The 27,740-nt window shown below is 38.8% G+C and overlaps 1 protein-coding gene across 4 annotated transcripts in view; it reads left to right on the top strand.

The window, feature by feature from the left end:
* BICDL1 (BICD family like cargo adaptor 1) overlaps positions 1–27,740 on the top strand; it is a 148,718-nt gene that overhangs the window by 5,853 nt on the left and 115,125 nt on the right. For all 4 annotated transcript variants that reach the window (XR_007949685.1, XM_051972914.1, XM_051972912.1 and 1 more), the window contains exon 2: positions 15,114–15,329. Coding sequence is in view for 3 of the 4 variants with exons in the window: in XM_051972914.1 (XP_051828874.1) it covers positions 15,114–15,329 (216 nt within the window). In the remaining variant the exon portion in view is untranslated. The remainder of the gene's footprint in view (positions 1–15,113; positions 15,330–27,740) is intronic.

Raw genomic sequence — 27,740 nt, forward strand, 5'->3', positions numbered from 1 at the left:
GGGATACCATTATTTTTTAACAAGTGATTTTTTTTTGGTATAAGGGACTCCTACTAAGAAAAATTCCTCTAATAATACTGGATGACACCTTCTTGGCAACTTAGACCATTATCTGGAGACACCAAGAAGTTTTATCTTTGCTAGGGTTACACAGCCAGTATATTTCAGAAGTTGGATGGAGGAACCCAAGATTTCCTGACTGTGAGTCAGTATCTCCATTCTTCTCTCTGTTTCTCAGAGTGATAATATGGGAGTGAAAAACAAGATTTGACAGTAGAGACCTTTATATGATATCTAGTGGAAAATCCAGAAACATAATTTTAGATGAGCAATTTAGATTACAAAGTTTTTCACCAAAGAGCTTCTAATATCCAATATTACCATTCTATTTCAATTAAATTTTAAAACTTGAGGTTTCCTTTTATTTTTTGGATTAAAAATAAATAAGGCCATTTCACAGAATCTTACATTGGGAAGGCATCTCAGAAACTATCTACCATCTGCCCCTATACAACCTACTCAACAAATGATCATGTATGTTTTGCTTGAAGATCTACAGTGAGGGGATTATTGCTCTCCAGACAGCCCATTCTATTGCGGCATCACTCAAGCTAGGAAGCTTTGTCCTTTCTTGACATCCTCTAAGCACTGCACTTGGCTTTACCTTGGGGAGCCACGCAGAACTCTTGGCTTTACATCAGACTCTCAAGAGTTGTGGTCGTCACTTATTTCAATTGTGTTCAACTCTTCATGATTTTTTTGGCAAAAAATAACCAGAGTGATTTTTCATTCCCTTCTCAGCTTATTTTACAGATGAGGAAACTGAGGTACACAGGGTTAAGGGACTTGCCCAGGGTCACACCAATAATAATTGCTTTAGGCCATATTTGAAGTCAGACCCAGTACTCTAACCATTATACTACCTAGCTGCTCTCAAGTACTTGAAAACAGATACCTGATCCCTCAAGTCATTTCTTCTTCAGAGTAAATATGCCCCATACATTTCATCATTCCTCCAATGGTACAACCTTGAGTCTCTTCTCTGTCCTCTGGATGTGTTCCAGTTTAGTAATAGCCTTCCTAAAACCTGCCCCTGAGATTTGGTGCCACAAAGACAATTGGTACTAATGAAGATTATAACCAATCATAAAGGAGAGCGAGAGTATCTCCAGATTCTAAAAAAAGAAAGAGGTATCAGGAATAATCCCGGCCCCTGACCCAACCCTGACACCCTGATGGCTGAAGGGCAAGTCTCATTACACACACAGCACAGCCATACTCTACCTCTCCTCACCCTTAAATAGGGACCAACAAGTAACCTATCTAAGCTATTTAGGCTCTTCTGTTGTTTCACTCCTTCTCCAGTCAATCCACAAGCATTTATTAAGTACTTACTGTGTACCAGACACTGTGCCAAAGAATTGGGAATACAAACACAAGCTAAAAAGAAAACATTCTCTGTCCCCAAAAAGCTTACATTCTAACAGAGAAAGACTACACACAAAGGGGCAACCAGAGGGGATGTAGATGGGGAGAAAAGTGTAAAAGTGGTAGTAAGGGCAGGGAAAAAATACTGGGAGAAGACCTAGAGAGGACTGAGCAATTAAAAGTGAAATTTCCAAAATATTTAAAATGCTTGTGTTCCAGTTTTTTCTTCTGCTGCTGAATAACTATAGAACCTTAAGTGAGGTTCTTCCATTCTCTGAATCTCAAATTCTGTTTTAAAACCCCTTTCCAGTCCTGACACGCCCTGTTCTAAGGCCCCTCCTGGTTCTGACATCCCCTCTTCTAAGTCCTCTTCTAGTTCTGATGTTCTTTGTTCTAAGACCCCTCTTAGCTTTGACAATCCTTGTCCTAAAGCCCCTTCCAGCTCTGACATTCTCTATCCTAAGATCCTTCCCCATGGGCCATTCTATAATCTAGCATCCCTTCCATCCCCCACGTCCAGGGTTCTACGTTCTATAGTTTCTCCTAGCTCTGACATTCTGTGTTCCAAGGTTCTCCCAACTCTAACATTCTATGCTCTGAGATACTTTCTGGTTCTGATATTCTGTGCTCCCAAAGCTCTTCTAGGAGTGACTGGCCTGGGTACTTTCCAAAATATTTAAAATGCTTGTGTTCCAGTTTTTTCTTCTGCTGCTGAATAACTATAGAACCTTAAGTGAGGTTCTTCCATTCTCTGAATCTCAAATTCTGTTTTAAAACCCCTTTCCAGTCCTGACACGCCCTGTTCTAAGGCCCCTCCTGGTTCTGACATCCCCTCTTCTAAGTCCTCTTCTAGTTCTGATGTTCTTTGTTCTAAGACCCCTCTTAGCTTTGACAATCCTTGTCCTAAAGCCCCTTCCAGCTCTGACATTCTGTGTTCTAAGGTGCCTGTCAGTCCTGATGTGTTCAGACCCCAAGGTTTTCTTTAGCTTTTGAAAAATAAAACAAACCTGAATACTCTGAAGCTTGGAGATAAAAGACAAAGGTAGAGGCAATCCTTCACCTTCAAAGGGAGTCAGCTGGGGCTTTCCAGGGTTATTTACCTTGGAGTTTCAAGCAAAGGCTGTCTTCAGTTTGGAAAAACTGCCAGCGAGCTGTCTATAATTTTATTTTCCCACCTCTTATTGAATCCTCAGTGCTCTATTACTCACTCTCTGAATCAGAAATTTTATTATTCAGAAAGTAACAGGACTAGAGGCATTTCCCCCCTGTCTTTCCTGCATCTGCAATTAGTCTTCTTGCTCATTTTTTAAACATAGAGGCCTGTTTTCATATATCATCAGGCGTTTAAAAATTAACATGGGGTGCAATGCAGTTGTTGAGATATTTATCAAACAATGGCTGTATCTTGAGTTTCTTTTCTTTTCAGCAGGCCTGTATTATTTGAGGCTCTCTGGTGGCTAGTATCTAATGGTTTGGAGTCATAGGAACTAGATTCGAATCCTACCTGTACCACTTGGCCCCTGGAAAGTCTCTTCTTCCTGGACCTCAGTTTCCTCAGCTATACAATGAATGGATTGGATCAGAAGAGCTGTGAAGTCCCTTCTAAAATTATGGTCTTATGCTCTTCTGCTCCCTTTGGGTTTATTTAGGCAATTCAAATCAACATTTATTAAGCACCAGGAATATTGAGCCGTTTCTGCTCTGACATTCTGTGTTCCAAGGTTCTCCCAACTCTAACATTCTATGCTCTGAGATACTTTCTGGTTCTGATATTCTGTGCTCCCAAAGCTCTTCTAGGAGTGACTGGCCTGTGAAATTTCCAAAATATTTAAAATGCTTGTGTTCCAGTTTTTTCTTCTGCTGCTGAATAACTATAGAACCTTAAGTGAGGTTCTTCCATTCTCTGAATCTCAAATTCTGTTTTAAAACCCCTTTCCAGTCCTGACACGCCCTGTTCTAAGGCCCCTCCTGGTTCTGACATCCCCTCTTCTAAGTCCTCTTCTAGTTCTGATGTTCTTTGTTCTAAGACCCCTCTTAGCTTTGACAATCCTTGTCCTAAAGCCCCTTCCAGCTCTGACATTCTCTATCCTAAGATCCTTCCCCATGGGCCATTCTATAATCTAGCATCCCTTCCATCCCCCACGTCCAGGGTTCTACGTTCTATAGTTTCTCCTAGCTCTGACATTCTGTGTTCTAAGGTGCCTGTCAGTCCTGATGTGTTCAGACCCCAAGGTTTTCTTTAGCTTTTGAAAAATAAAACAAACCTGAATACTCTGAAGCTTGGAGATAAAAGACAAAGGTAGAGGCAATCCTTCACCTTCAAAGGGAGTCAGCTGGGGCTTTCCAGGGTTATTTACCTTGGAGTTTCAAGCAAAGGCTGTCTTCAGTTTGGAAAAACTGCCAGGGAGCTGTCTATAATTTTATTTTTCCACCTCTTATTGAATCCTCAGTGCTCTATTACTCACTCTCTGAATCAGAAATTTTATTATTCAGAAAGTAACAGGACTAGAGGCATTTCCCCCCTGTCTTTCCTGCATCTGCAATTAGTCTTCTTGCTCATTTTTTAAACATAGAGGCCTGTTTTCATATATCATCAGGCGTTTAAAAATTAACATGGGGTGCAATGCAGTTGTTGAGATATTTATCAAACAATGGCTGTATCTTGAGTTTCTTTTCTTTTCAGCAGGCCTGTATTATTTGAGACTCTCTGGTGGCTAGTATCTAATGGTTTGGAGTCATAGGAACTAGATTCGAATCCTACCTGTACCACTTGGCCCCTGGAAAGTCTCTTCTTCCTGGACCTCAGTTTCCTCAGCTATACAATGAATGGATTGGATCAGAAGAGCTGTGAAGTCCCTTCTAAAATTATGGTCTTATGCTCTTCTGCTCCCTTTGGGTTTATTTAGGCAATTCAAATCAACATTTATTAAGCACCAGGAATATTGAGCCGTTTCTGCTCTGACATTCTGTGTTCCAAGGTTCTCCCAACTCTAACATTCTATGCTCTGAGATACTTTCTGGTTCTGATATTCTGTGCTCCCAAAGCTCTTCTAGGAGTGACTGGCCTGGGTACTTTCCAAAATATTTAAAATGCTTGTGTTCCAGTTTTTTCTTCTGCTGCTGAATAACTATAGAACCTTAAGTGAGGTTCTTCCATTCTCTGAATCTCAAATTCTGTTTTAAAACCCCTTTCCAGTCCTGACACACCCTGTTCTAAGGCCCCTCCTGGTTCTGACATCCCCTCTTCTAAGTCCTCTTCTAGTTCTGATGTTCTTTGTTCTAAGACCCCTCTTAGCTTTGACAATCCCTGTCCTAAGGGACATCCCTTCCTAGAAGAAGCATTTGCAAAGATGCTTATGATATCACTCCCAGTGCCCAATGCCCATCAAGGCATCCATCTCTTTTGTTGTTGTCCAGTACTTTTTCTGCTGTCTTCCATGATCCCATTTGAGGTTTTCTTAGCAGAGTGATTTGCAATTTCCTTCTCTAGTTCATTTTACAGATGAGGAAACTGAGGCAATCAGAGTGAAATGACTTGTCAGTATCTGAGACCAGATTTGAACTAAGGAAAATTGGATTTGGTAATTTATCCATCATGGTGCCACCTAGCTTTCCATCTCTTAGACCTTTAAGATATAACTCAGGAGCTACCTTCCCCACAAAGCATTTTCTGATTCCTACCCACTGCCACTTATTAATGCTTTCCTCCCCTTACAAAAATTACTTTTTGTTTACTAATATGTATACATTGTCCGTCCGTTCCAAGAAGAATATAAGGCAAGGAATTGTATTATTTTTGTGTTTGCAGATTTAGAGCTTGACAGGCAGCTAATAAGTAGGTGTTATTTGAATTTATTTGAAGGCTATGGAAAGCTATCGGATTAAATGATAAGCAGATTTTGCTTTGGATCATAAACTTAGAGGTTGAAAAGCTCTTAGAGGTCATCTCTTCAAATCTGGAAAAATTAGTGACTTGTCCAAGGTCACATAGTGATTTTGGAGAGAGTTATTTTAGGAGAGTGATTGGGATAAAAGCCAGTGCCAAGAGGTTAAGACATGATGTCTAGTAAGTGGAAGGACCAAATACAGTGACTCTTTTCAGAAGCTTATGATGCTTGACTTCACAGATATAATCGATATATTGTTCCCCTTTTCAAGGAGTGTGATGGAGGGAATTTGGAACTAAGAACATTTTTTAAAAATTGATGTTAAATTCAAAATGAATATTTTTAAAGTCAAAAATTTTAAATGGAAATGGAAAATATTTAGCAAAATAAATAAAAACATATTCTTTAAAAAAAAAAAAAAACTGCTGCAGGGCAGTTAGGTGGGGCAGTGGATAGAGCACCAGCCCTGAAGTCAGGAGGACCTAAGTTCAAATGTGGCCTCAAACACATAACATTTTCTAGCTGTGTGACCCTGGGCAAGTCACTTAACCCCAATTGCCTAAAAAAAAAAAAAGTTTATGATCCTTAAGCAGTTACCTCAATGCCTTTAACCACTTCCTGCCTTTCCCAATGAGAAAAGATGAAATGATTATCCAGTGTAAGCTGGGAAACTCAAACCCAGGCATTCAGATATTTGAGACTTGGTTTTGATCCATTTACTAGCAGCAATAGACTGACCTACTCCAAATAAATGAAAATCTCAGGTCCTCATTTCATTCCTTCAGGAAAACTGGATAGCATTTTTCCTTTCACTGCTTCATGTATCTCTGAAAACATGTCTAAATGTAGGTTAATATCAACATTAACTTTGCCAAATCTGTGAAAACCCACAGCAAAACAGAGGGCCTAACCCCATATCCGCTGACGAGGGGCCCTGAGCTCACCGACAAATTTAGCATCTAATTTGCCAGACAAGTCTGGGCCAGATCTTTCTTTTGGAAATGTTTCCAAACATGGTTTCCAGTGTAAGAAACCAGATACTGTGGATGCATTAATAGGAAAAACCTGCTTCTCCGAGAGGACTGGAAGCTGGAAAATAGAGGACTTGTCCCACATCCAGAAAAATCCCAGGCCCCCAATGATGGAACAGCAACAGTGGCCCTCTCTTACTTAAAGGGACAGGTTTGCTTTGGGGTGGAGGCTTTGCTTATTAGGGAACAGGCGTTCCCTGAAGCTGACTAAAATCAAGCTCTTCTTGGGGCGCACACAGTCTCTCTGACTTCTCCCTGAAGAAGTGAGCCGGCCTTCTAAGTTTTGCTGTCTCCATGTCAAGGAAATCACCGGAATAAACAGCGTTTTGAAATAGGCTCCTTCGCAAGCATTCTGAGTCTCTGGCCAAAACTCCCAAATTCCCATGGCTCTCTTTATCTACTCCCCTTCTTTGGGAATTGCGTTTATAGAAAGTTGAGAGAGACCAGAGTGCTAATGATACAGACCACACCCTATTGCTTACTCTGAAGTGAAAAGTATTGGGTGTGCCCAGAAAATTAGGAAACTGGTTTGGAGCTTTGGTGAAATCTGAGGGTTGAACTAGAAAACTTAATAAGGCCCTTCCCACCTCTTAGAGTCTGGATTTTAAAGGAAGGCCTTTCTAGCTCTGACATTCTGTTGTAAGGTTGTGACATACTCTGTTCTGAGCCTCCAAGCTTGAACATTCTCTGTTCTGGGTCTTTTTTCTCTCTAACATTCACTTTCTAAGCTCCTTTCAGCTCTTATATTCCCAGTTTTACGGCTTCTAGCAGCTGTAATTTCCAAGTCCCCTTCAATCTTTAATATTATCCATTCTAGCTTCATTTCTCTCTCTCTGGTTCCTCTCAGCTCTGACATTCCCTGTTCTAAGGCTCCTTCCAACTATGACATGCTCTGCTCTAAGCTTCCTCCAACCTCTGACATTCTCCATTCCAGTTTCTCTTCCATCTCTAACACACTTTTCTAAGGCTTCTTCCAGCTGTGACATTCTCTGTTCTAGGCTCCCTTTCGTCCCTAACATTTATTGTTCTAAGACCCCTTCCAGCTCTGACATTATCTGGTCTAGATTCCTTTCCATCCCTGATATTCAATTTTGAAGCTCTCCTCAGCTCAGACATTCCCTTTTCTAAAGTTCCTCCCAGCTGTGACATTGTCTGTTCTAAGTAAGCCTCCTTCAGATTCTAATATTCTAGGTTCTTTGATATTCACTGTTCTAAGGCCCCTCCAGATCTGATATTTTCTGATAGGTTTCTTTCCATTTCTAACATTCTCTGTTCTGAGTTTCCTCCCAGCTCTGACATTCTCTGTTCTAGTCTCCCTTCATCTCTAACACTCCCTCGTCTAAGGCTTCTTCTGTGACATTCTCTGTTCTAAGACCCTTCCAAACTCTGACACTCTCTGTTCTAGGGTCCCTTTCATCACTAACATTTATTGTTCTAAGACCCCTCCCAGCTCTGACATTATCTGGTCTAGATTCCTTTTCATGCCTGATATTCAATTCTAAAGCTTCCCTCAGCTCAGACATTCCCTTTTCTAAAGCTCCTCCCAGCTGACACTCACTGTTCTAAGTCTCCTCCAAACTCTAACATTCTCTGTTCTAGATTCTCTAATATTCACTGTTCTAAGGTCCCTTCCAGATCTGATATTTTCTGGTAAATTTCTTTCCATCTCTAACATTGCCAGTTGTAAGGTTCCTCCCAGCTCTGACATTCTATGTTCAAGGCTCCTTTCACCTCTAACATTCACTCTTCCAACTATGCCATTCTCTGTTCTAAGACCCCTCCAAACTTTGACATTCTCTATTTTAGGCTCCTTCTATAACGTTCCATGTTCTAAGGCCCCTTCCATGTATGACTTGCTTTATCTATGACTGCAATGATTGTTGTCCCCTTGAAACCTGTCTCCTTGAGAGGCCAGATACTTTGATATTCATTTCCGAAGAAGCATTTTAGGACAGCCCCTCTTGATAATTGCCTTTAGAAGAAATAATGTTTTTTTTTTATCTATTTTAATTTACTCAGTGATGGGAAGCCTTTATCCTTTATAGGTGGATTTGAATTTTAGAAATAGCCCAGAGTCATTCAGAGCTGTCCAAAAAATATGGATATGTGATTGTTTTAGGCAATACCACCATGGGTCACAAGAACCATTCAAGTGCTATCAGATGAAAACCACTGTTATCCCTGGCAAATTGTTTAATCTTTCTGCATTTTGCTTTATCCATCTATAAAAATAGGTAGGAAAAATTAGTTAGAATGAGGAAATGTCTTTAAAAAAAAAAAAAAAAAAGCTTGGTAAAATTGGTTGGTTTCTAAGGAGCTTTCCAAAACACCTATATTTCTATAATTCTCCGGTTTTTATGTGTGATTCAAAATTACTCTCAAAGCAATTCCCAGACAGTTTCCTACTTCAAGAATCTCTGATTTTATCCATGTCAGTGTTCACTCCACCACCAGCACAGATTGCAACCCTCTCTAACTTAACAAATATTTGTTGACCAAAAAAATTGACATCTCTTGTATATCCTTCTCTCCCCGTTAACCTAATGATGATGAGTTTCTTAAGAACTTGGCAGGAGTGGTCCTTGGGCAACAGATACACAGTTAGCTCATCATGGCCCTGGGATGCTTGAGAAAACCTAGTAGAAATTCTTCAAGAACATGGGTTCCCTCTCAGCCCATAGCCAACATCAGAAGATTTCAAAAAAGGGTTTGAAAAGGGTTTGAAGGATGGCAGCAGCATCTATACTAGTATATAACTAGCAGTCTAATAAATCTGTCATTTCCTTAATCAGGATGTCCCTTTGAGGACAGAGGTCCCAGTCCATCCGTACTTGACCATCCTGGACTCTTTTCCTTGCTTTCCCATCAGTTCACCACATGGAGCCTAGGCAATGTCCTCAATTTCTTTGATTTTGTCACTAAAACAGAAAGACAATACATTGCTTATCCATCTCCCCCACGCCCCCCAAAAAATCATCTTTGATTTACTTAGCATATACCCATTTTTTCAATAGAATACAACCTCTCTGAAAATGGAATATGTTTCATTTTTGTTTGTATTTCCAGCACCTAGTCACAGTGCTTAGAATAGAATAGGCATCTTATAAATAAATGCGTGTATTAATAATAGTACTACAAATCATGTAACCAATAATATATATTTATTATATTATATTGATTATATATAATAATCATATATTAATTAATCATATGTATAATAATTATATTATTAAGTGTTATATTATTATTCTTGCTATGTGAGCAATCCATCGTTTTTTGATCCTCTTTACCAGGGGTGTTATCTGGTTCTGATACTAAACTTTCCCTTTGAATGCCTAAGAAATTAGCAATATATTTATATGTAAATAAATATATAATAATATAAACTTGTATGTATAAATAGATATAAATGCTATTCTACAAGATGACTATTCATCTGTGTATCCTAATCTAAACAATAGACTTTCATCCACTTTGTTTTTCATGTATAGATAATTAAGCTAAACTCTTTTGAGTGATTATAAAGACTGTTATTATAGAATTATGTATTATAGAAGAGTGTGCAGTGTTTGGGGCCTTGATCCAATTAGCAGAATATCCTCTGCAAATAAGAGTTTTTAAAGGACTTCATGTTTAATCTATCCCTCTGTAACTTGGACTTGGTGATAAGTCTCCTCTGATCAAGGCATACACCTTTGATGAACTTCCCTCTCAGTTTTATGCCTCATTAGATTTGTTTTTTCTCCCCCTAAGGTAATTGGGATTAAATGACTTGCCCAGGGTCATACAGCCGCACTTGTTTTTTGATCAGAGATCTAGTCTGGTTCAGTGGATTGAAAGCTAGCCTTAACACCAGAAGTCCTGGGTTCAAGTCCTTCCCCTGACATATTCTAACTTTGTGACCCTGGACAGAACTTCTTATTGTTCTAGGTAATTCTGTGAAAAATCTTCCAAATTCTAACTAATTGTAAGATTATCCCTTACTCTTGCCATGTGACTGGCCCAACTTTTTTACCCCCTGATCATACATCTTTTTGATGAAGCCCTTTACAGGGATGCGCTGGATCTAGTACTGATTGTTAAATTACCAATCTATGTATTTACACCTAAAAAATTAGCAATGGCTACAAATAATGGTTTGAGTTATTGTTTTGTTGATTATCTAAATTTAAGAAAGTATGAACAATACAGATTAAACTTAAAAGTATGCCTGTCTGCTTACATCTCTGTCCCACACACACACGGTTGTTAAATATTTATTGTCATACCCCTAGATATGTTTAGAACTATACTAGCTCTCTGGCTGGAAGGAAGGAAGGAAAGAAGGAAGGAAGGGAGGAAGGAAGGAAGGAAAGAAAGAAAGAGAAAAGAAGGAAGGAAGGAAGGAAGGAAGGAAGGAAGGAAGGAAGGAAGGAAGAAGGAAGGAAGGAAGGAAGGAAGAAGGGAGGGAGGAAGAAGGAAGGAGAGAGGAAGAAAGGAAAGAGGGAGGAAGAAAGATAGGAAGAAGGGAGGGAAGAAAGAAAGGAAGGAAGGAAGGAGGGAGAGGGATGAAGGAAGGAAGGAAAGAAAGAAAGAGAAAAGAAGGAAGGAAGAAATCTAAAGAAGGAAGGAAGAAATCTATGTTCTAAATTTGGCCAGTGGACTCTAGTTTGCTAAGCCCTGCTCAGTCAGTTCTCTTAGCATCCTGTTTTAGAGTAGATACTAACCAAGAGAAGTAGAAGGACTTTCGTCAAAAGACTTGCTTATACTAATGAATTACAATTCTAGTCTGTATTCTAGTCACCTCGATTTTGATAACTGGAAGACGACTGAACAAAGTTTTCCTGTTGCTATATCCATCTAGGAATCTTATCTACTTTTTGCCATATGTATGAGAGCCCACGCCAGAGAGATCCTTCAAGGCCACAGATCAAATGCCTTGTAATAGTCAACAAGCAATAATCACAGTGGGAGCCTGGATTCACAATAGCTCTCATTCAGTTGTGGAAGGGTACATGAGCCTGCTATACAATGTCTGTTGAAAGCCTGCTGAACCCTTCTAATACCCTCATTAAGTGTGCTCTGAGTACATGTGTAGGTTATTCTCATAGACATTTTGTATAGGTAGGAAAATAGATATAAATGGGTAACTTAAAAAAAAAAACACAAATTCTTTCTTTTATAGCCTTGCTTCTATCCCTCCCCCAGTAATAATAAAACCCATTTAAAAGATTTCCTTTATGATTTTTGTAAAGCACTAAAAAGAGAATGTACTTTCCTTAGAAATAGACTTCTCAGTAGAGATTGTATTCTTCTAACAGGGATAGATTGAAATCAGAAGGTGTTCTCAGTCCCCTAAGTCTAGAAAACTCTCTTTCTATCAAGCTGCTTTGGGAAACAGGCTAACTGATATGTGGTAGAAGGCTATAGTTTTCAGTGAGATTCCCTGGGTGGACTTGATGCTTGGGTTTGGACTATTCTACTTGTCCTAAGAGGGCATAACTAGGAACAATGAAGGAGAAAATGGTCGAGGTCAAAGGAAAACTTCCCAATGAGATCACTAAGTGTTTAGTGGGGAGAGTACTTGATGTGGAGTCCAAAGAACTGAGTTCAAATGAAGCACCTTCATTGGCAAAACTTTATTGAATACGTCTCAATGCCAGACGTTGCCAGATAACAGAAGAAACAAAGATATATCATCAGCCCCAGTCCACAAGGGATTTATTGTTGTTGAGAGTCAAGCAATCAGTCAACAAGCATTCATCAAGCACCTATGATGAGGCAGCGAGACAGTGTAGTAAGTGTTTAATGGATGGCCACTTGCTTGTTGTATGGAGGAGATAGGGGTTCCTGAATCACTTAGCCGCTGTGATATTTGTTACCCATGCAATCTTGAGCAACTCATCTGGATTACATATAAGGACATATATTGTGGCTTTCTCTGATGTTCCATTCTGGGTACCATATTTTAGAAAGCTAATGGGCTGCTAGGAGGCTCGGTGAAGAGAGTACTGGGTCTGAAATCAGGAGGACTCATCATCTTGAGTTCAAATCTGATTTAAGATACTTCCTAGCTGTGTGTTCCTGGGCAAGTCACTTAAACCCATTTATCTCGGTTTCTTCCTTTGGAAAATGAATTGTAAAAGGAAATGGGGAAACTCTTCCAGTATCTTTGCCAAGAAAACCCCTAAACGGGTCACGGAGAGTTGCACACAATTCAAAAATAACTGAATTTTGTAAGTTGAGATGAGATCAAGTGAGATAGTGGGGATTGGAGACTTCAGAAAGGATTGATTGGTCCTCAGAACTGAAAGTGTTTAGTCTAGAGAAGTGATTTCATGGGACATGATCACTGCCTGCCCCGAAGGCTTGTCACATTGAAGAGGGATTAGCCACATTCTGCTTAGATCCACAGGGCCAAACAGCAACACCGGATAGCATTGAAACAAGGCTTAATATCATTTTAAAAAATCTAACCCGTTCAGCTTTCCCAGTGTGGGAACCTAAATAGCTTTCGGTTTCCCACTGTCTTGGGAGGTGGCCCACTTGCCTCCATGAAAGTCTGGCTGTTGGATATGTTATAGTGAGGAGTCTTTTCCTACTGAGGTCCCTTAAACTGCCAATTTCCAAGATCCTGGGCTTTTCTGGGCCTTGATTTGCCCCTCTATAAAATGAAGAGATTGGATTAGACACAAGGGTCCTTAGACTGTATGTCTCAGAACCCCTCCCCTGGAAGCTTCTCAGAATAATGTTTTTCTACATAAAATCCACAGGTTCCTAAAGGAAATCAATTCTACTGAAATAGCATTATCAAACTGTTTTGAAAGAATGACCCCAGTTAATCCTTCCTGTCATTAACATTCTAGGAACCCTTGATTCTATGATTTTCAGGAAAGGATTGGGTTCAGCAGTTGGATTGGACTTCCTAGAAGAGGTACATTTGGTAATGTATCCTTGAAGCATGAATGGGATTTAGCTAGGTAGCAAAAAGAGGCATGAAACCAGCAGGAGTCAAAGGATGGAGACAGAAATGACTAGGGTATGTATAAGGGATGGAGAAGAAATCAGGCATTCACTTCCTAAATTCTCTCCTGTTAATTTTTTTTATTTAGCTGAGACAATTGGGATTAAGTGACTTGCCCAGGGTCACACAGCTAGGAAGCAATAAGTTTCTGAGATCACATTTGAACTCACGTCCTCCTGACTTCAGGGCTGGTACTCTATCCACTGCACCACCTAGCAACCCTCCAAGTCTCATTTTAGATAAAGAAGTTAAGATATAGAGATGAATTAAATTGTTTATTTCAGTAATAAACTTAAGATTAAATCCCAAACCTCTTAACTCCCAATCAAGTATCCTGTACATGCAGTACTAAATCCTTGAAATAAAATTTGCTTATATAGAAAATGTCCTTGAATTTTTTTTTCAATTAACAAGGAAAGAACTGCACGTTTAACCAATATCAGATTGCTTACTGTCTTGGGAAGGTGGGAAGGTGAACACAAAGTTTTGCAAAAATGAAGGTTGAATATACTCTAACATATTTAACATGTATGGGACTACCTGCCATCTAGGGGAGGGGATGCAGGGAAGGAGGGGAAAAGTGGGAATAGAAGGTTTTGCAAGGGTGAGTACTGAAAAATTACCCATGCATATATTTTGTATATAAAAAGCTATAATAAAATCATGAATATTGAAAACTATCTTTACATGTATTTAGAAAAATAAAATACTATTGGAAAAAATATTAACAAGGAAAAGAAGAATGGGAGGTGGAGAAGGAGGAAAGCAAGCATTTATTGAGTATAATATACTAAGTACTTTACATATACTATCTCATTTGATGCTTACAACAACCCCGAGAGGTGAGTACTATTATTAGTCCCATTTTCAAGCAAACAGTGGCTTACTCAAAATCACACAGCTAGTGAATGTCTGAAGTTAATTGAACTTAGGTCTTCCTAAATCCAGACCCAGTGCTCTATCCACCTAGGTACAATAGTAGAAGGCCATACATCCTAGCTTCGAACCCCCACTTTGTTGTAAACCAGCTATGCGACCTTGGGCTAATTCCTTTTCTTATCTAGATCTCAATTTCCCAATTTTGGAAACAGAAATCTGGATGATAATTTCCTTTCTGATATTTAGTGTTCAAAGATCTCTCCCAAGTCTAATGTGTGTTCTAGGGTCACTTCCAAGCTCTGACCTAGCATTGTTGTAAAGATCTTTCCAGCTCCAACATTTTCTGTTCTAAGGACCCTTTCATCTCTGATCTGTATTCTAAGGTTATTCTCAGCTCCATCCAGCATACTGTATTCTGTGCCCGAAGGTCATTCTGTGCTTCCTTCTGAGGGTGATGATCCCCTGGTCCTTCCCTTTCCCTGATTCTAATAATCTATAATAGAAGGCATGTTGAAGATAGAAAAAAGCACTCTTGGTTTTCTAAATTTAAATTCCTACTAATTACTCTGGAGTTTCAATAAAACTCGTGTCTGTGTGCCACGTTCTAGCCACAGCCTTATCCCTGAGGTAGGACCAAAAGAGGGCTAACACTGCAAGGAGATATGAGCAGGATCCATGTTTTGTTTGCAGAGCATGCTCCTTGTTGGCAGGGCTTCAGAACAAACTGCAGGAAGAAAGTACTATTTCTGTAGCTGCTCTAAATGGCATCTGGGACCCATAGATGCACTGTATTGACTCAGTAGGCAAAGGACCTTGAGCCCAAGAAGAGAGGAAGAACAACAAGAAATTGTCCCTTTTTAAAGATCCATCTCTTTCTTTTCCCAGCACCTCGAACAAGAGAAACACGAGTTAAGAAGACGATTTGAGAACCGAGAAGGCGAATGGGAAGGTAGGGTATCCGAATTGGAGAGCGACGTGAGACAGCTACAGGTTGAGTTGGAGAAGCAACAGGTTCACCTCCGAGAAGCTGACAGAGAAAAGACGCGAGCGGTCCAGGAACTCTCCGAACAGAACCAAAGACTCTTGGATCAGCTCAGTAGGGTGAGTTACCACTTAAGGAGTTAAATGGATGGAAGTGACCTGAATGCTAAGAAAAGAGGCTGCCATGTAATGTCTGTTTGTAAAGTTCATGTTGGGAGAAATTATATGCCTAAAATTGGCTGATTTTACCTTTTGATGATAAAGTTTTTTGCAGCTGACTGTAGAAAAAAATTAAAATTTAAGGGAGTTGGTGACTTCCCCCCATTAGTGGTCTCCAAGCAAAAGCTGGATGGAAACTTGTTGATAATGGAGGAAAGAAGATGTCTTTAGGGTTTGGGTTGGCTAGAACAAAGTTTTTTAAACTGTGGATCATGACCCCATATGAGGTCATATAATTAAATGGGGGGGGGGTGTCATGAAAAAGTTGACAATGGCAGAAGGTTGCTGAACACAACGACCAAAAATTAATTCAAAATCAAATATGTAACGAGTCCAAAGTGTTTCTGGCAGCACTGCCCCATGTTGCATTCTGTGACTTCAGTGCAGCCTTGGTTTTGAACACACATGTGCACTTTGTATCAGACATGCACAAACAGTGCCAGAAACACCTTGACTCAGATTTGAGACTGAGTTACATAAAAGTTCCTGGACAAAAGTGGGGGGGAGTTTTAAAAAAACACCCTGAATTAGATGACTTTGAATGAACTCACTTCCAACCCTTAGACTCTGTGATTTTATGTACATATAGAACAAACACAATATGAATATAATGTACTTTGGGGAAGGGGAATGCCAGCATCTGAAAAGGATTGGGAATGGAGAATGTGATGTGTAAACTGAGTTTGAAGGAACCTGAAGATCCCAAGAGTAAGAGATGTGCCTCAGTTTTTTCATCTTTAAAGTGAACATTTTAATACTTTCCCTATCCTGCCTAGGTTATAGGATTATCCAATTCAGTTCAATTAACATCTGTTAAGCTCTACTATGTAAAGACAACGCACTGGGAGTTGAGAGCTTGGGGTTTTATGTTGGTTTTAAGTAGGGGTGGTTGTGTAGATCACCTGGGATTCCATCAGCTTAGGAAACTTCCAGTGTGGAAATTGCCTTCTCATACACAGATAACTCAGCAACTGATCTGGAAATTATAGTCTTAAAATTTTTTCTGGGAATGATCTTGTGATGAAGGGAGCCATCTACACCCAGACAGAGGATTGTGGGAACTGAGTGTGGACATAGCATAACATAGCATTTTCACTCTATGTTGTTATTCGCTTGCATTTTGTTTTCTTTCTTATTTTTTTTCCTTTTTGATCTGATTTTTCTTATGCAGCAGGATAATTGTATAAATACATATACATTTATTGAATTTAACATATTTTAACATGTTTAACATATATTGGATTACTTGCCATCTAGGGGAGCGGTGGGAATAGGGAGGGGAAAATTTGGAACACAAGGTTTTACAAGAGTCAATGTTGACAAATTATGAATGAATATGTTTTGAAAATAAAAAGTTTTAATAAAAAAATTTTTCCTGGGACAGTGAGAGATTAAATGATTTGTCCATAGCCACTGAGCTCTTGAGATACAAAGATCAAACTGAATGGCCCTTGCCTTTAAGAGTATATTTATACCTTATATCTATTTGTTATAAGAAAAATTCTTTGTAAACTTCATTGTTGTACTCAAGTCATTTAGTTGTGTCTGATTCTTTATGATAACTTGGACAAATGGGGTTTTCTTGGCAAGGAGACTGGAGTGATTTATCACTTTGCTAAGAAACCCCATTTTTACAGATGGGGAAACTGAGGCAAACAGCATTAAATGACTAGTCAGGCCACACAGCTAATAAATGTCTGAGATCTTTCTGATTCCAAGCTTAGTGCTCTATGTACTGTACCTAGCTGCCCCTTGTAAAACATTCAAATGATACATAAATGTAATTTTGTATCTAGTCACTTCCCCACAGTCATACAGCTAGCAAATATTCATCCAACTCAGGGTTGTTTATTAATGTTTCCAAAATACTTTGCCTCTTCATTAGCCAAACTGGGCATCAAGCAAAAGAGGAGGACCGATCCTCACTTGGTTCATTGGTAGCTTCTTATTTTATCTATTTGTTCTTGCTAACTAGGTACTAAGTGTATTTGCTTCTGAGTTCAGCAAATACAAGTATCAATGCCTTCTAAATTTCAGCACCCTGTGACAAAGTTCCTTTTGCCTTACCCTAGTCATGGCTTTGTATAATATGGCAGGCTGTCTAAATCCCTCTATTTATAATTTGTTTCCATTTAACTTATCTGTTCATCAATTTCCTAAATAGAACCTAAAATTAAGGAATTGAGTCCTGATATCTTGAATCCCTTTCTGGATCGAACAAACTAAGATTCTTCTATATATAGATATAGATATAGATATAGATATAGATATAGATATAGATAGATATTGGTGTTTCTTAACAAAGATAGTATTTGCCATTTTCCTTCTCTAACTCATGTTAGAGATGAGGAAACTGAGGTAAACATGGCTAAGTGACTTGCCCAGCATCACACAACTAATGTGTCTGAGGACAGACTTGAACTTGTGAAGAGGAGTCTTCCTGATTTGAAGTCTAGTGCTATATGGGATGAAATAATTAAAAGAGGGAAATGATCAGAATTAAGAGTTGGGGAAGGCTTGGCAAGTCACTTAGCCATGTTTGCCTCAGTTTCCTCATCTCTAACGTGAGTTAGAGAAGGAAAATGGCAAATACTATCTTTGTTAAGAAACACCAATATCTATCTATATCTATATCTATATCTGTTTATTGTAGTATTCCATTGGGGAAAATGGAATGAATATATTCCATTCATGGTTTAAAAGCTGCTATTATAGAATAAATATGACCAGTGTCCTTTGGAAAAGATACAGCTACTAATGATGCTGCAGGTGTGAATTTCATGCTCTCATGATTTATAACTATACCGAGACCTAGCTAGCAATTCCACAGCCTGAGGCAAGGAGCACAAAAGTCACATTCAGATAAACTCTGTAAGACAGATAGTATTGGAGAAAAAGACTTGGAGCTCAGGACACAAAACTTATATGGCAAAAAACAGACCCTGGAATAATCCAAGGAGGAGCTAACCTAGACCAGCTGGTAGCTTCCTATTTTGACTATTCAAGGAATCTTCTTTCTTTAAAAAAAAAAAAAAAAAAAAAAAAAAAGCTGTAAGCCTAATTGTTACTGCCTGTCAAAGGAAGCCTTTCCCAACTCTTAATTCTGATCATTTCCCTCTTTTAATTATTTCCTAGTTATCCCATATAGCACTAGACTTCAAATCAGGAAGACTCCTCTTCACAAGTTCAAATCTGTCCTCAGATACTTATTAGTTGTGTGATGCTGGGCAAGTCACTTAGCCATGTTTGCCTCAGTTTCCTCATCTCTAACATGAGTTAGAGAAGGAAAATGGCAAATACTATCTTTGCTAAGAAACACCAAAATGGAGTCAGGAAGAAATGATTGAAAAACAACAAATTTATACGGCTTGCTTTGTACATATTTGTTACGTGTTGTCTCCTCCTTTCAACTGTAAGCTCCTTGAAGAACAGACACTATCTTTTGCCTCTTTTTGTCTTAACACTTAGTACAGTGCCTGGTACATAGTAGACTCTTAATAAATGTTTATTGAGTGATTAATTGCCTCTTAAATTTTAGGACCCTGCGGCCAAGTTCCTTTTGGCCCACTTTAGTTACAACTATAGTTATATAAGGCTTGTTGTATGTATATTCACATTTCCTTTTTATTGTGGTCACATAATTTATTGAATATCATGATGAAAAAATAAAAAGTAAGTGTTAATTAAATAATTAATAATGATTAAAATTCAAAATTAAGTATATATACTATGTACTTTAGTTATCTTCCAAAACTATCCCCATATAAGCGAGAAGTGAAAAGGAGAGTACCATATGTCTGGCAGCCTAGATCCTACTTTTAATATGGTGGGAAGGATGGTGGCACTCAAGTCAGAGACCTGGATTCAAATCCCATCTCTATTACTTATTTTACACATATATACACATACACATACATATATACTTGTTTTATATGTACACATATATGCATATATACACAGATACATATATGTATATATCTATTACTTGTGTGAACTTGGGCAAGTCATTTAATTCACTAGACCTAAGTTTCCTTCATCATCATGATGGGGCATGGGATACAGAAGCACTGAACCCCCCAAAATATAATGGGGCTTTAAAATTCTTTCTCAATTGTCCTCCAAATATTTAGAAGTGAGGGTTGAACCCCAAAAATATATAGGAGTTTGGGACCAGTGTCACAAGGTGTCTTAAAAGAATTTGTAAGCTTTGACCATCTCCAAATCAAGAGGCAAAGATTTTATTATTGTACTATTGACTGACAGACTAAGTTCCAAAAGAGAGTTGGCTGTTAACAAGGGGAAGGACTCAAGTTAAGTTCCCTAGTGGAACTCACCATTAACCAGAGGGAAGACGCCAGTAGGCAGACTGGTTGTTGTCCTTCATTCTCAAAGAAGACCAAAATGATATCACTATGTAAGAGTCAAGTTATATGGTGTGTCTGACTGTGGCTGATCAGTATGAGCTGGGAATGCTTCGCCACAGTCAGACACAAATAGTCCAGAATGCTCTGCCACAGGTCAGACACAGATAATCCAGAGTGCTCTGCCGCAGGTCAGACACAAATAGTCCATGTGAACATTTGGGATGAATTCTCAAACTTTGAGCATCTTGTGTTTCTTCTAATTCTATTTTCTTCAATTCTATTTTGCTCAGAGAGCATTGATTCTTCTCCAATTGAGGTCATGCCATGCTGAATGGTCCTATGCCAGTGTCTGCTATGTTGTGCAATTAATTCTAAAGTTCTCAAGTACAAGCTTGACAGTGTCATTGTATTGTTTTTGCTGACCACCAAATGAGCACTTGCCCTGTGTGAGTTCTCCATAAAATAGTCTTTTTGGCAAGCATACGTCTGGCATTTGAACAATATAGCCAGTTGATTAGACAGAGAAAGTGCCCTCTGCAGTAGAATTGAAATGCTTGGCAGTTTAGTTCAAGAAAGGACCTCAGTGTCTGGTATCTTCTCCTGCCAGGTGATCTTCAGAATCTTCCCAAAACAATTCAAATGGAAGGGACTCAGTCCTAATGAACTTGCTGCCATAAGGTGGGTGATTCCTAATGAACCTGCCATTATGACATTTACTAAGTGACTAAGCTAAAAGGAGGTAATCTCCAAAAAGGAACTGAGGGAAGGGGGTGCAGCTAGGTTTTTTTTTTTTTTTAATAGGAGAGAAATAGCCTGATGATTGACATCATAACTTGGCTTTCTCATTGGATATAGATTGTAGGGTTTGTCAATATAAGGAATTCAAAGTGGAGGAGGGGGGCTTACTGCAATAAAGGCTTACTTAGGATAACAAAAAGCCTACTTAAAATCGAAAGGTCAGGGTAATTGATATTCCTTCCTGCTTCCTCAGGGAGTAGTTTGGTCTCCTGATTATTTACAGTAATTCTAGATTATTTATAATAATTCTCTCCAGTCTATACCCACCCAACTACCAAGGATCAAAGACCCCATCTGTAAAATGAGAGGAAAGATTATATGTGATGAGATCAGGGAACCAAAATGATGATATTAGTGATAATTGTGATGAGGTTCGAGAATTGGGATGGGAAATCCCCTCTGGTCACACAGGTCCTATGCGAAAGAATTCACAAACCCGAAATCTGTTTGTGGCAAAAAGGGATTTATTGGCACGGAGAAGCCAGCCTGCTAAGAAGACAGACTTCTTTAGTGGGCAAAAGATCCTGTTAAGAAGATGGCAAAGGTTAACACTAAGAAGAGAATATCTTCACAGTGGGCAAAAGTCTTGTCAGGGCAGCTTATTAAGAAAACAACTTCCTTGGCAAGCATAATCCTGTTTAGGATTTCTGCAGAGATTCAAGGTTCAGAGTTGTCTTTTATTAGCAGTCTGAGGCTCAGACCTCAATTCAGAATTGAATGAGATTATTCCCTCAATGTTGTCAATGCCCTGGGCCTAGATCTCAAATTGAAAAGAGATTACTTATCTTGGGAGTTTGATCTACTGGAAGTGGTTCTGGACTAATCTTCTATTCAATACAGGGTACACCATGTCCCTGGCCTGGATCTCTGAATGAGACCACCAACTGGGCTCCCTGAGGGAGGACTTCTTTCAGAGGAAAGTTTAAGACTCAGGAACTTTCCCCTGAAAAGGGGGATAAACCTTAGGACCCCCCAAAAGTCAAAGGGTTTCTGAACATCATATGGTTTCTGAACTTTCTTCCACCTTCAGATCTATAATCCTATATGCTATGTAACCTTAGGAAATTAACTTTTCTGGACTCCAATGTATAATCCTATGACCTAAATAATCTCAGATAAGTCACCTAATGATTCTTGGGCCTCAGTTTCCCCCCCCCCCCCCGTAAAATTAAAAGACTGGACTTCATTTCCTCTTAGGACCCTTCCAGTTCTGCATCTCAATCTAGTATTCTATGAAATCAGAGAATTATCAGAAGAGATATGTATACATACTTACCATTTATTTTCTTCCTTTCTACATTAAATTAATCTTTTATTTCTTAGGGCTTGCAGTAAATTATAGAAATATTACTTTATTAGTTCATTAAGGCTCAGCCTACAAAGTCTTTAAATGGAAGAAGGTTGAAAAGAAGAAAATCTGCTTTAAATATAGTACAGCTGCTTTATAAATTTTTGAAAGATTATCACTAGGAGACTTATTCTGCTTGGTTCCAGAGGGCAGAACCTGGAAGTGGCAGAGATAGTTTAATCAATCAGTAAGTAATGAAGCAATAAGTAAAGCCCTACAGAATGCCAGGCACTATACTAAGTGCTGGGGATGGCTTCTGAGATCACTGAAATGCTTTGATTTAATGAATTGAAGACCTGAGCACTTAATAGTAGAGTGATTTTGATCAAATAGGACAATACCACCTGCCCAATTTATTCTCAGGGCTGGTGTGAGACTCAAATAATATGTACAAAGCCCCTTGTAAATGTCAGACACTAAATGGAAGTCACTATAAGGGTGTGCCCCATTTAGACCAGCAAAATTCTTGTAAGGGTGTGCCCTGTTTAGACTTGAGCCAAGTTGAAGGCTAGAAGGAGTAATAAAATGTAAAGGTCAGGCTTTTTCAGATGCAAATGAAGTATTCTACACCTTTGGAGGGGGCTGAGGCTTTGAACAGCTACTGAATAGGGAAAGGCCCATAAAGACAATAAACTTGCCTTTGAACACAGGCTGCCTCCTACCTCTGCCTCTCTCACACCCCATTTGCATAAGATCTGAACAGGAATATGAGAATTATAATTTACAAGTCACCATAAATAATAATATGGTCCTTCACTGAGGAAATTAGAAATAATGGTTGAATAAGAGACTTCTCCCACTTTCTTCCAGGCAAGTAACAGAGCTAATAACCTAAGGAAGTCAAAGGACTCTCTAAGATAGCAACTTAAATTAAAGGTCTTTCCCCTTTAATTCAAGCTAAAAATGAAGATGGTAACATTTCAGGAAAAAAAGAGCAGACAAGCTAGAGGGCTCAGTAAAGATGGTAGGAGTCTGGAGTTGCCCACAGAGTCCAAAAGATTAACATTGCTGTACCCTCTGTAGAGGAAGCCCTGTAGGCTATGTGTCTCATAGCCAAGCAATCTTCCCAGCCAAGCATAATAGCTACCATGCCCAGTGATGAACAAGCCAGAAGACTAAATAATCTCCCTGGCATAGTCTAGTGATGAACTGGTCAGACATCTGAGAGTTCTGCTTGACCTAACCCAAGCAGGAGATCAGCTTGTCCAGCAAATATTCCATGTCCTATGAGGAACAAACTTAAACCGGGAAATCAGCTGAGATATGCCTTGTGAAGAACCAACTCATCTGAGTGTAGTGGAGCCACTCATTCATCACTAACGCCATGTCTGAGAATGAACATCATGGGGGCTCTCTGGAAAAAGAAAGGACATTAAGTTTCTGATGTGCCAGTCATGAGTTGTCTTAGTCACATATATGTTTCCTACATGTGTGCCTCAGTATTTTTGTATGTTAAGTTTGTGTCTATTCCCCCTTCTTCCCAGTCTGCGTGTATGGTTGCAAAAAAGTATGCTGTAAGTTCAGATGAGAACTATTTTAGCCCTACTATTCTCATATGCTACATGAGAAAAAGCATTTTCTAAGACTAGCCGAAATCTACTTGTATGATTGTTGTTGAGAAGCACACTGATGGGGGCTCATGACCTATAGCAGTAGGAGAATAACCAACCATAGAGTTACCCCCTATAACCCAAGGTAGCACCTACCCCTCAGGGGAGCCAATCTGCTAATACAAGTATGAGTGTGATTTGAATGAGCCAAGAGGAATGTTGCCTCAAATATTATTGTTTTGAGAACCACAAAAACTTTTACAAGAAGGGGGTTCAAGCTTTGAGGTTAAGGTCTTTTAATAAAATTTGTAAGCAAAACAAGTCTAATTAGAAATTCAATTCCTGGCTTTTCTCACTCCATTAATAACAAATTTGTGCCAAACTTTCCTGCCAGCTCTATATCAAAGTATTTATTCCAACAAACATTTATCACATGCCAGATTTTGCTAAGGCTGTAAAAATACAAAAAATACAAAAATACAAAAGCAATTAAATAACTCCTGCCCTCAAGGACTTTACATTGTTTTCTAGGAAAGATAAAAAGCACATAAATAAGTAAATTTAAGGTGTAGATAGTTTATAGAAGGCATTATAATATAGTAAAGTAAGTATAAAGTTTATATAACATTATACAAAAAAAAATTTTCAAGAGAGGGGAAATATAAACAATGAAGAAGATCAGAAAAAGGCAGCACTTAGGTTATATGTTAAAAGAAGCAAAAGATTCTAAGAAACAGGGGTAGGGATGGAGAGCATTCTAGGCATGGAAAAGAGTGTACAAAAGCAGGGATGTGGGAGAGAGACACATGTCTGGCACAGTTACCCAGCCAGTTTGACAGGAATGGAGAGTGTGTGAAGGGAGCAATAGGAAATGACTGGATAGGTGCGTCAAAGGCAGATTGTGGAGAATTTTAATGACCAGGTTAAAGATTTTCTATTTTATCATCAAGGCACCAGATAAGCTACAAAAGATGATATAGAACAGAGACTTGGTTTAAAATCCTGCCTCCAGCACTAACTCTGACCACAGTCAAATTGAACGACAATTTATAGACAAGGAAATGGAGGCACAAAAAAGTCATTCAATTTTTTATTATTCATGGTAGTTGGCACATGCCTGGCAAATAGTAAACTTTTTGCTAAAAGCTCTTATCTATTTAAGTCTATTTCTTTATCTCTGGTTGGTTGTCCTTTGTTCTTGAAGAGGACCAAATTGATATCCCTATTTTAGAGTCAAGTTACAGTGTGTCCAACTGGCTATCAGACCAATATGAGCTTGGAGTGCTGGGACAAAGATCAAAAACAAATAGTCCCTGTGAACATTTGGGATGGCTTCTCTAACTTTGCACAGCTCTAAAGTGGGAATGATAATAATACCAGTCCTAATCTACCCTACAGGACGATGGTCAGTGAAGTTTTTTGCAAATCATCGTCTTGACCTTTCTCTTGTTATTGTGTTCCCCGACTCTAGAAGATAATAGGAAGGCTGATGACTTTGGACAGATCTGCCTGACTTATATCCATTTCATGTGAAAGCCAAGACATCATTCTAGCATTCACTATTTATTCCAACATCACGGTGTCATTGGTCCTCTTCAGGAAGGAAGGAGGAACAAGAGCAATTTAAATACAAATAGTGATTTTTTAAGTTGAACTGATTTGTTGAATGGGTAGAAATATCAAGATTCATTTATATGGCAGATTTATTGAATGACTCTATCTAGAGTTACGTTCTCATAGAACTCTGTACAATGGATGTGTCCAATGGGTCAAGGCAATAGTTCACCAGAGAGTGAGTTCAAACTCCAAATTGATGTGGTGCCATAAGAGATTCTTACCTACTTTTTGGTTTGGTGAAATGGAGGTTATCATGAAACCCTCTGAGATGGAGAGAGGAAGCAAATCTCATTTACTAAAGAAAAGCATGTCTTGGGGGCAGCTAGAGCACCAGCCCTGAAGTCAGGAGGACCTGAGTTCAAATCAGGTCTCAGACACTTAAATGTGATCCTGGGCAAGTCATTTAACCCCAATTGCCTCAGGAAAGAAAAAGAAAGAAAGAAAGAAAGAAAGAAAGAAAGAAAGAAAGAAAGAAAGAAAGAAAGAAAGAAAGAAAGAAAGAAAGAAAGAAAGAAAGAAAGAAAGGAAAGAAAGAAAGAAAGAAGAAAGAAGAAGAAAGAAAGAAAGGAAAGAAGGAAGGAAAGAAGGAAGGAAAGGAAGAAGGAAGGAAAGGAAGGAAGGAAGGAAGGAAGGAGGAAGAAGAAAAGGAAGAAAGAAAATAAAGGCATGTCTTGTGCATTGAGAGTCTTCTGCCTAAATACATGATAGGAAAACAGTTTTTTAAGGAAAAAAAAAAGAGAGAGCTGGAGAGCTTCCCAGAGATTTCCAAAGAGCAAATTTCTTGGGTAATGTTCAAGCTTTAGAAAGGTGGGTCATTTCTAGTTATGAAGACTGTTTCCAGTACAACCCTTGTTAAGTCAGATAGATTCTATGGTTTTCTTCTTCTTTTTAAGCAGGGTGAACCCCTTGTGCAGTAAGCAAAGTTGGTAAGCACTTTGTTCACAAAAATTCCATGAACTGAAGATCACTGCATAGTATTCAATTAACTAAGGGCAGCTAGTTGGTCCAGTGGATAGAGTGCCTGGAATCAGGAAGAGCTGAATTCAAATGTGGCTTCAAACACTTAGTAGCCATATGATCATATTTGCCTCTTTTTCCTCATCTATAAAATGAGCTGAAAAAGGAAATGACAAACCACAAGAAAACACCAAATTGGATTACAAAGAGTAGGACACAACTAAAAATGACTGAATAACAAATTTGATTAATTATTACTGATTGAATGCAGGTGGGGGAAAGAAAGGAATGGCCCTATGTAAAAGCCAGAAGAACTAATGCAATCTTAGACTTTTTTAAAGAGACATATGTCCAGGACCAAAAAGATGTGGCTATACTCAGTCCTGGCAGTCTATGTCTGGAGTCTTGTGTTGAGTCCTGAGCACTACCTTTTAGAAAGGACATGAGAGAGCAACCAGAGAAGAGGTAGAACAAATACTGGATTCAGAGTCTTGGATTTGGAAATCTGGGTTCAAATCCTGACTAAGCCACATATTACCCTTAGATAAGTCTCACCTCAGAGTCTCAATGTCCTTATCTGAAAAATGAAAGGGTTGAATTAGATGATTTTAATTCATTCTTCTGGCTTGAAATCCACAATTCTGTGATAATGAAGGGTCTTGAGATTATGCCCAATGAGAAGAAGAGACAATATGGACACAAATAGTCACTTACTTGCCCTGACGAAGATTAAATTGGTTCTTTTGGGCCCAGAGAGAAAAACTAGGTGTAGGAACTGAGGGGAAAGTACTGCAAAGAGGCAGCTTTTAGATTGGATATCAGCCAAAACGTCCTGACATCAGTAGTATATTGTAGATCTAAATGTGTATTTGTGCGCATATATAGAGACAGAGACAGATAGAAAGGCAAAGACAGAGAGAGAGAGACAGACAGAGACAGAGACAGAGAGAGGGAGGGAAGGAGGGTGAGAGGAAGAGTGAGTAGATTAATAGTAAGTAGTTGGTTCCTTTCTCTGGGGCACATTATTTATCTGGTATGCCAGAGACAATTCTAATAATAACAGTTATATCAATAACAAGATTTAGGAAAAATTTTGAGATTTGCAGAACCCTCTACTAATCTTATTTGGTCCTTTCAACAAACTTAAGAGGTAGGTGCTATTATGATCTTCATTTTACAAATAAAGAAACTGAGGCAGACAGAGGTTACGTCTCTTTGCCTAGGGAAGGATTAAGGCAGGATTCAAACTTAGATCTTCCCCGTTCCAAGTCCTGAACTCTATCCACTTCACCACCTGGCACACTTTACTCATTTTGGATCAAATTAAATGCCTCTGACCTCTCCAACTCTAAAATCCTGTGAAAATGTAGCCTGCAGTACAGTTAGCCGGAGGCTGTCTAATATACTAACACTGTATACAAAATGTCTATGGTACTTTCATTTCTAAAATATCGAGTGCTGGGAAGCAGGCTGTATGTTAGAATGAAAATGATAGTAATAACTGACATTTATATGACAATTTAAGACTTGCAAAATGCTTTCCATGCTGTTATTAAGGGGTTCTGAATGCTTTCCAATCTGATTCTCACCTACCTTTCTATGCTTAATACATTATTACTATCCTTCACATGGTCTATGATTCAGACAAATTTTCTGTTCCTTATACTTGTGGTTCATC

This window comes from Antechinus flavipes, chromosome 1, assembly GCF_016432865.1.
Source record: "Antechinus flavipes isolate AdamAnt ecotype Samford, QLD, Australia chromosome 1, AdamAnt_v2, whole genome shotgun sequence".
Taxonomy (NCBI): Eukaryota; Metazoa; Chordata; class Mammalia; order Dasyuromorphia; family Dasyuridae; genus Antechinus; species Antechinus flavipes.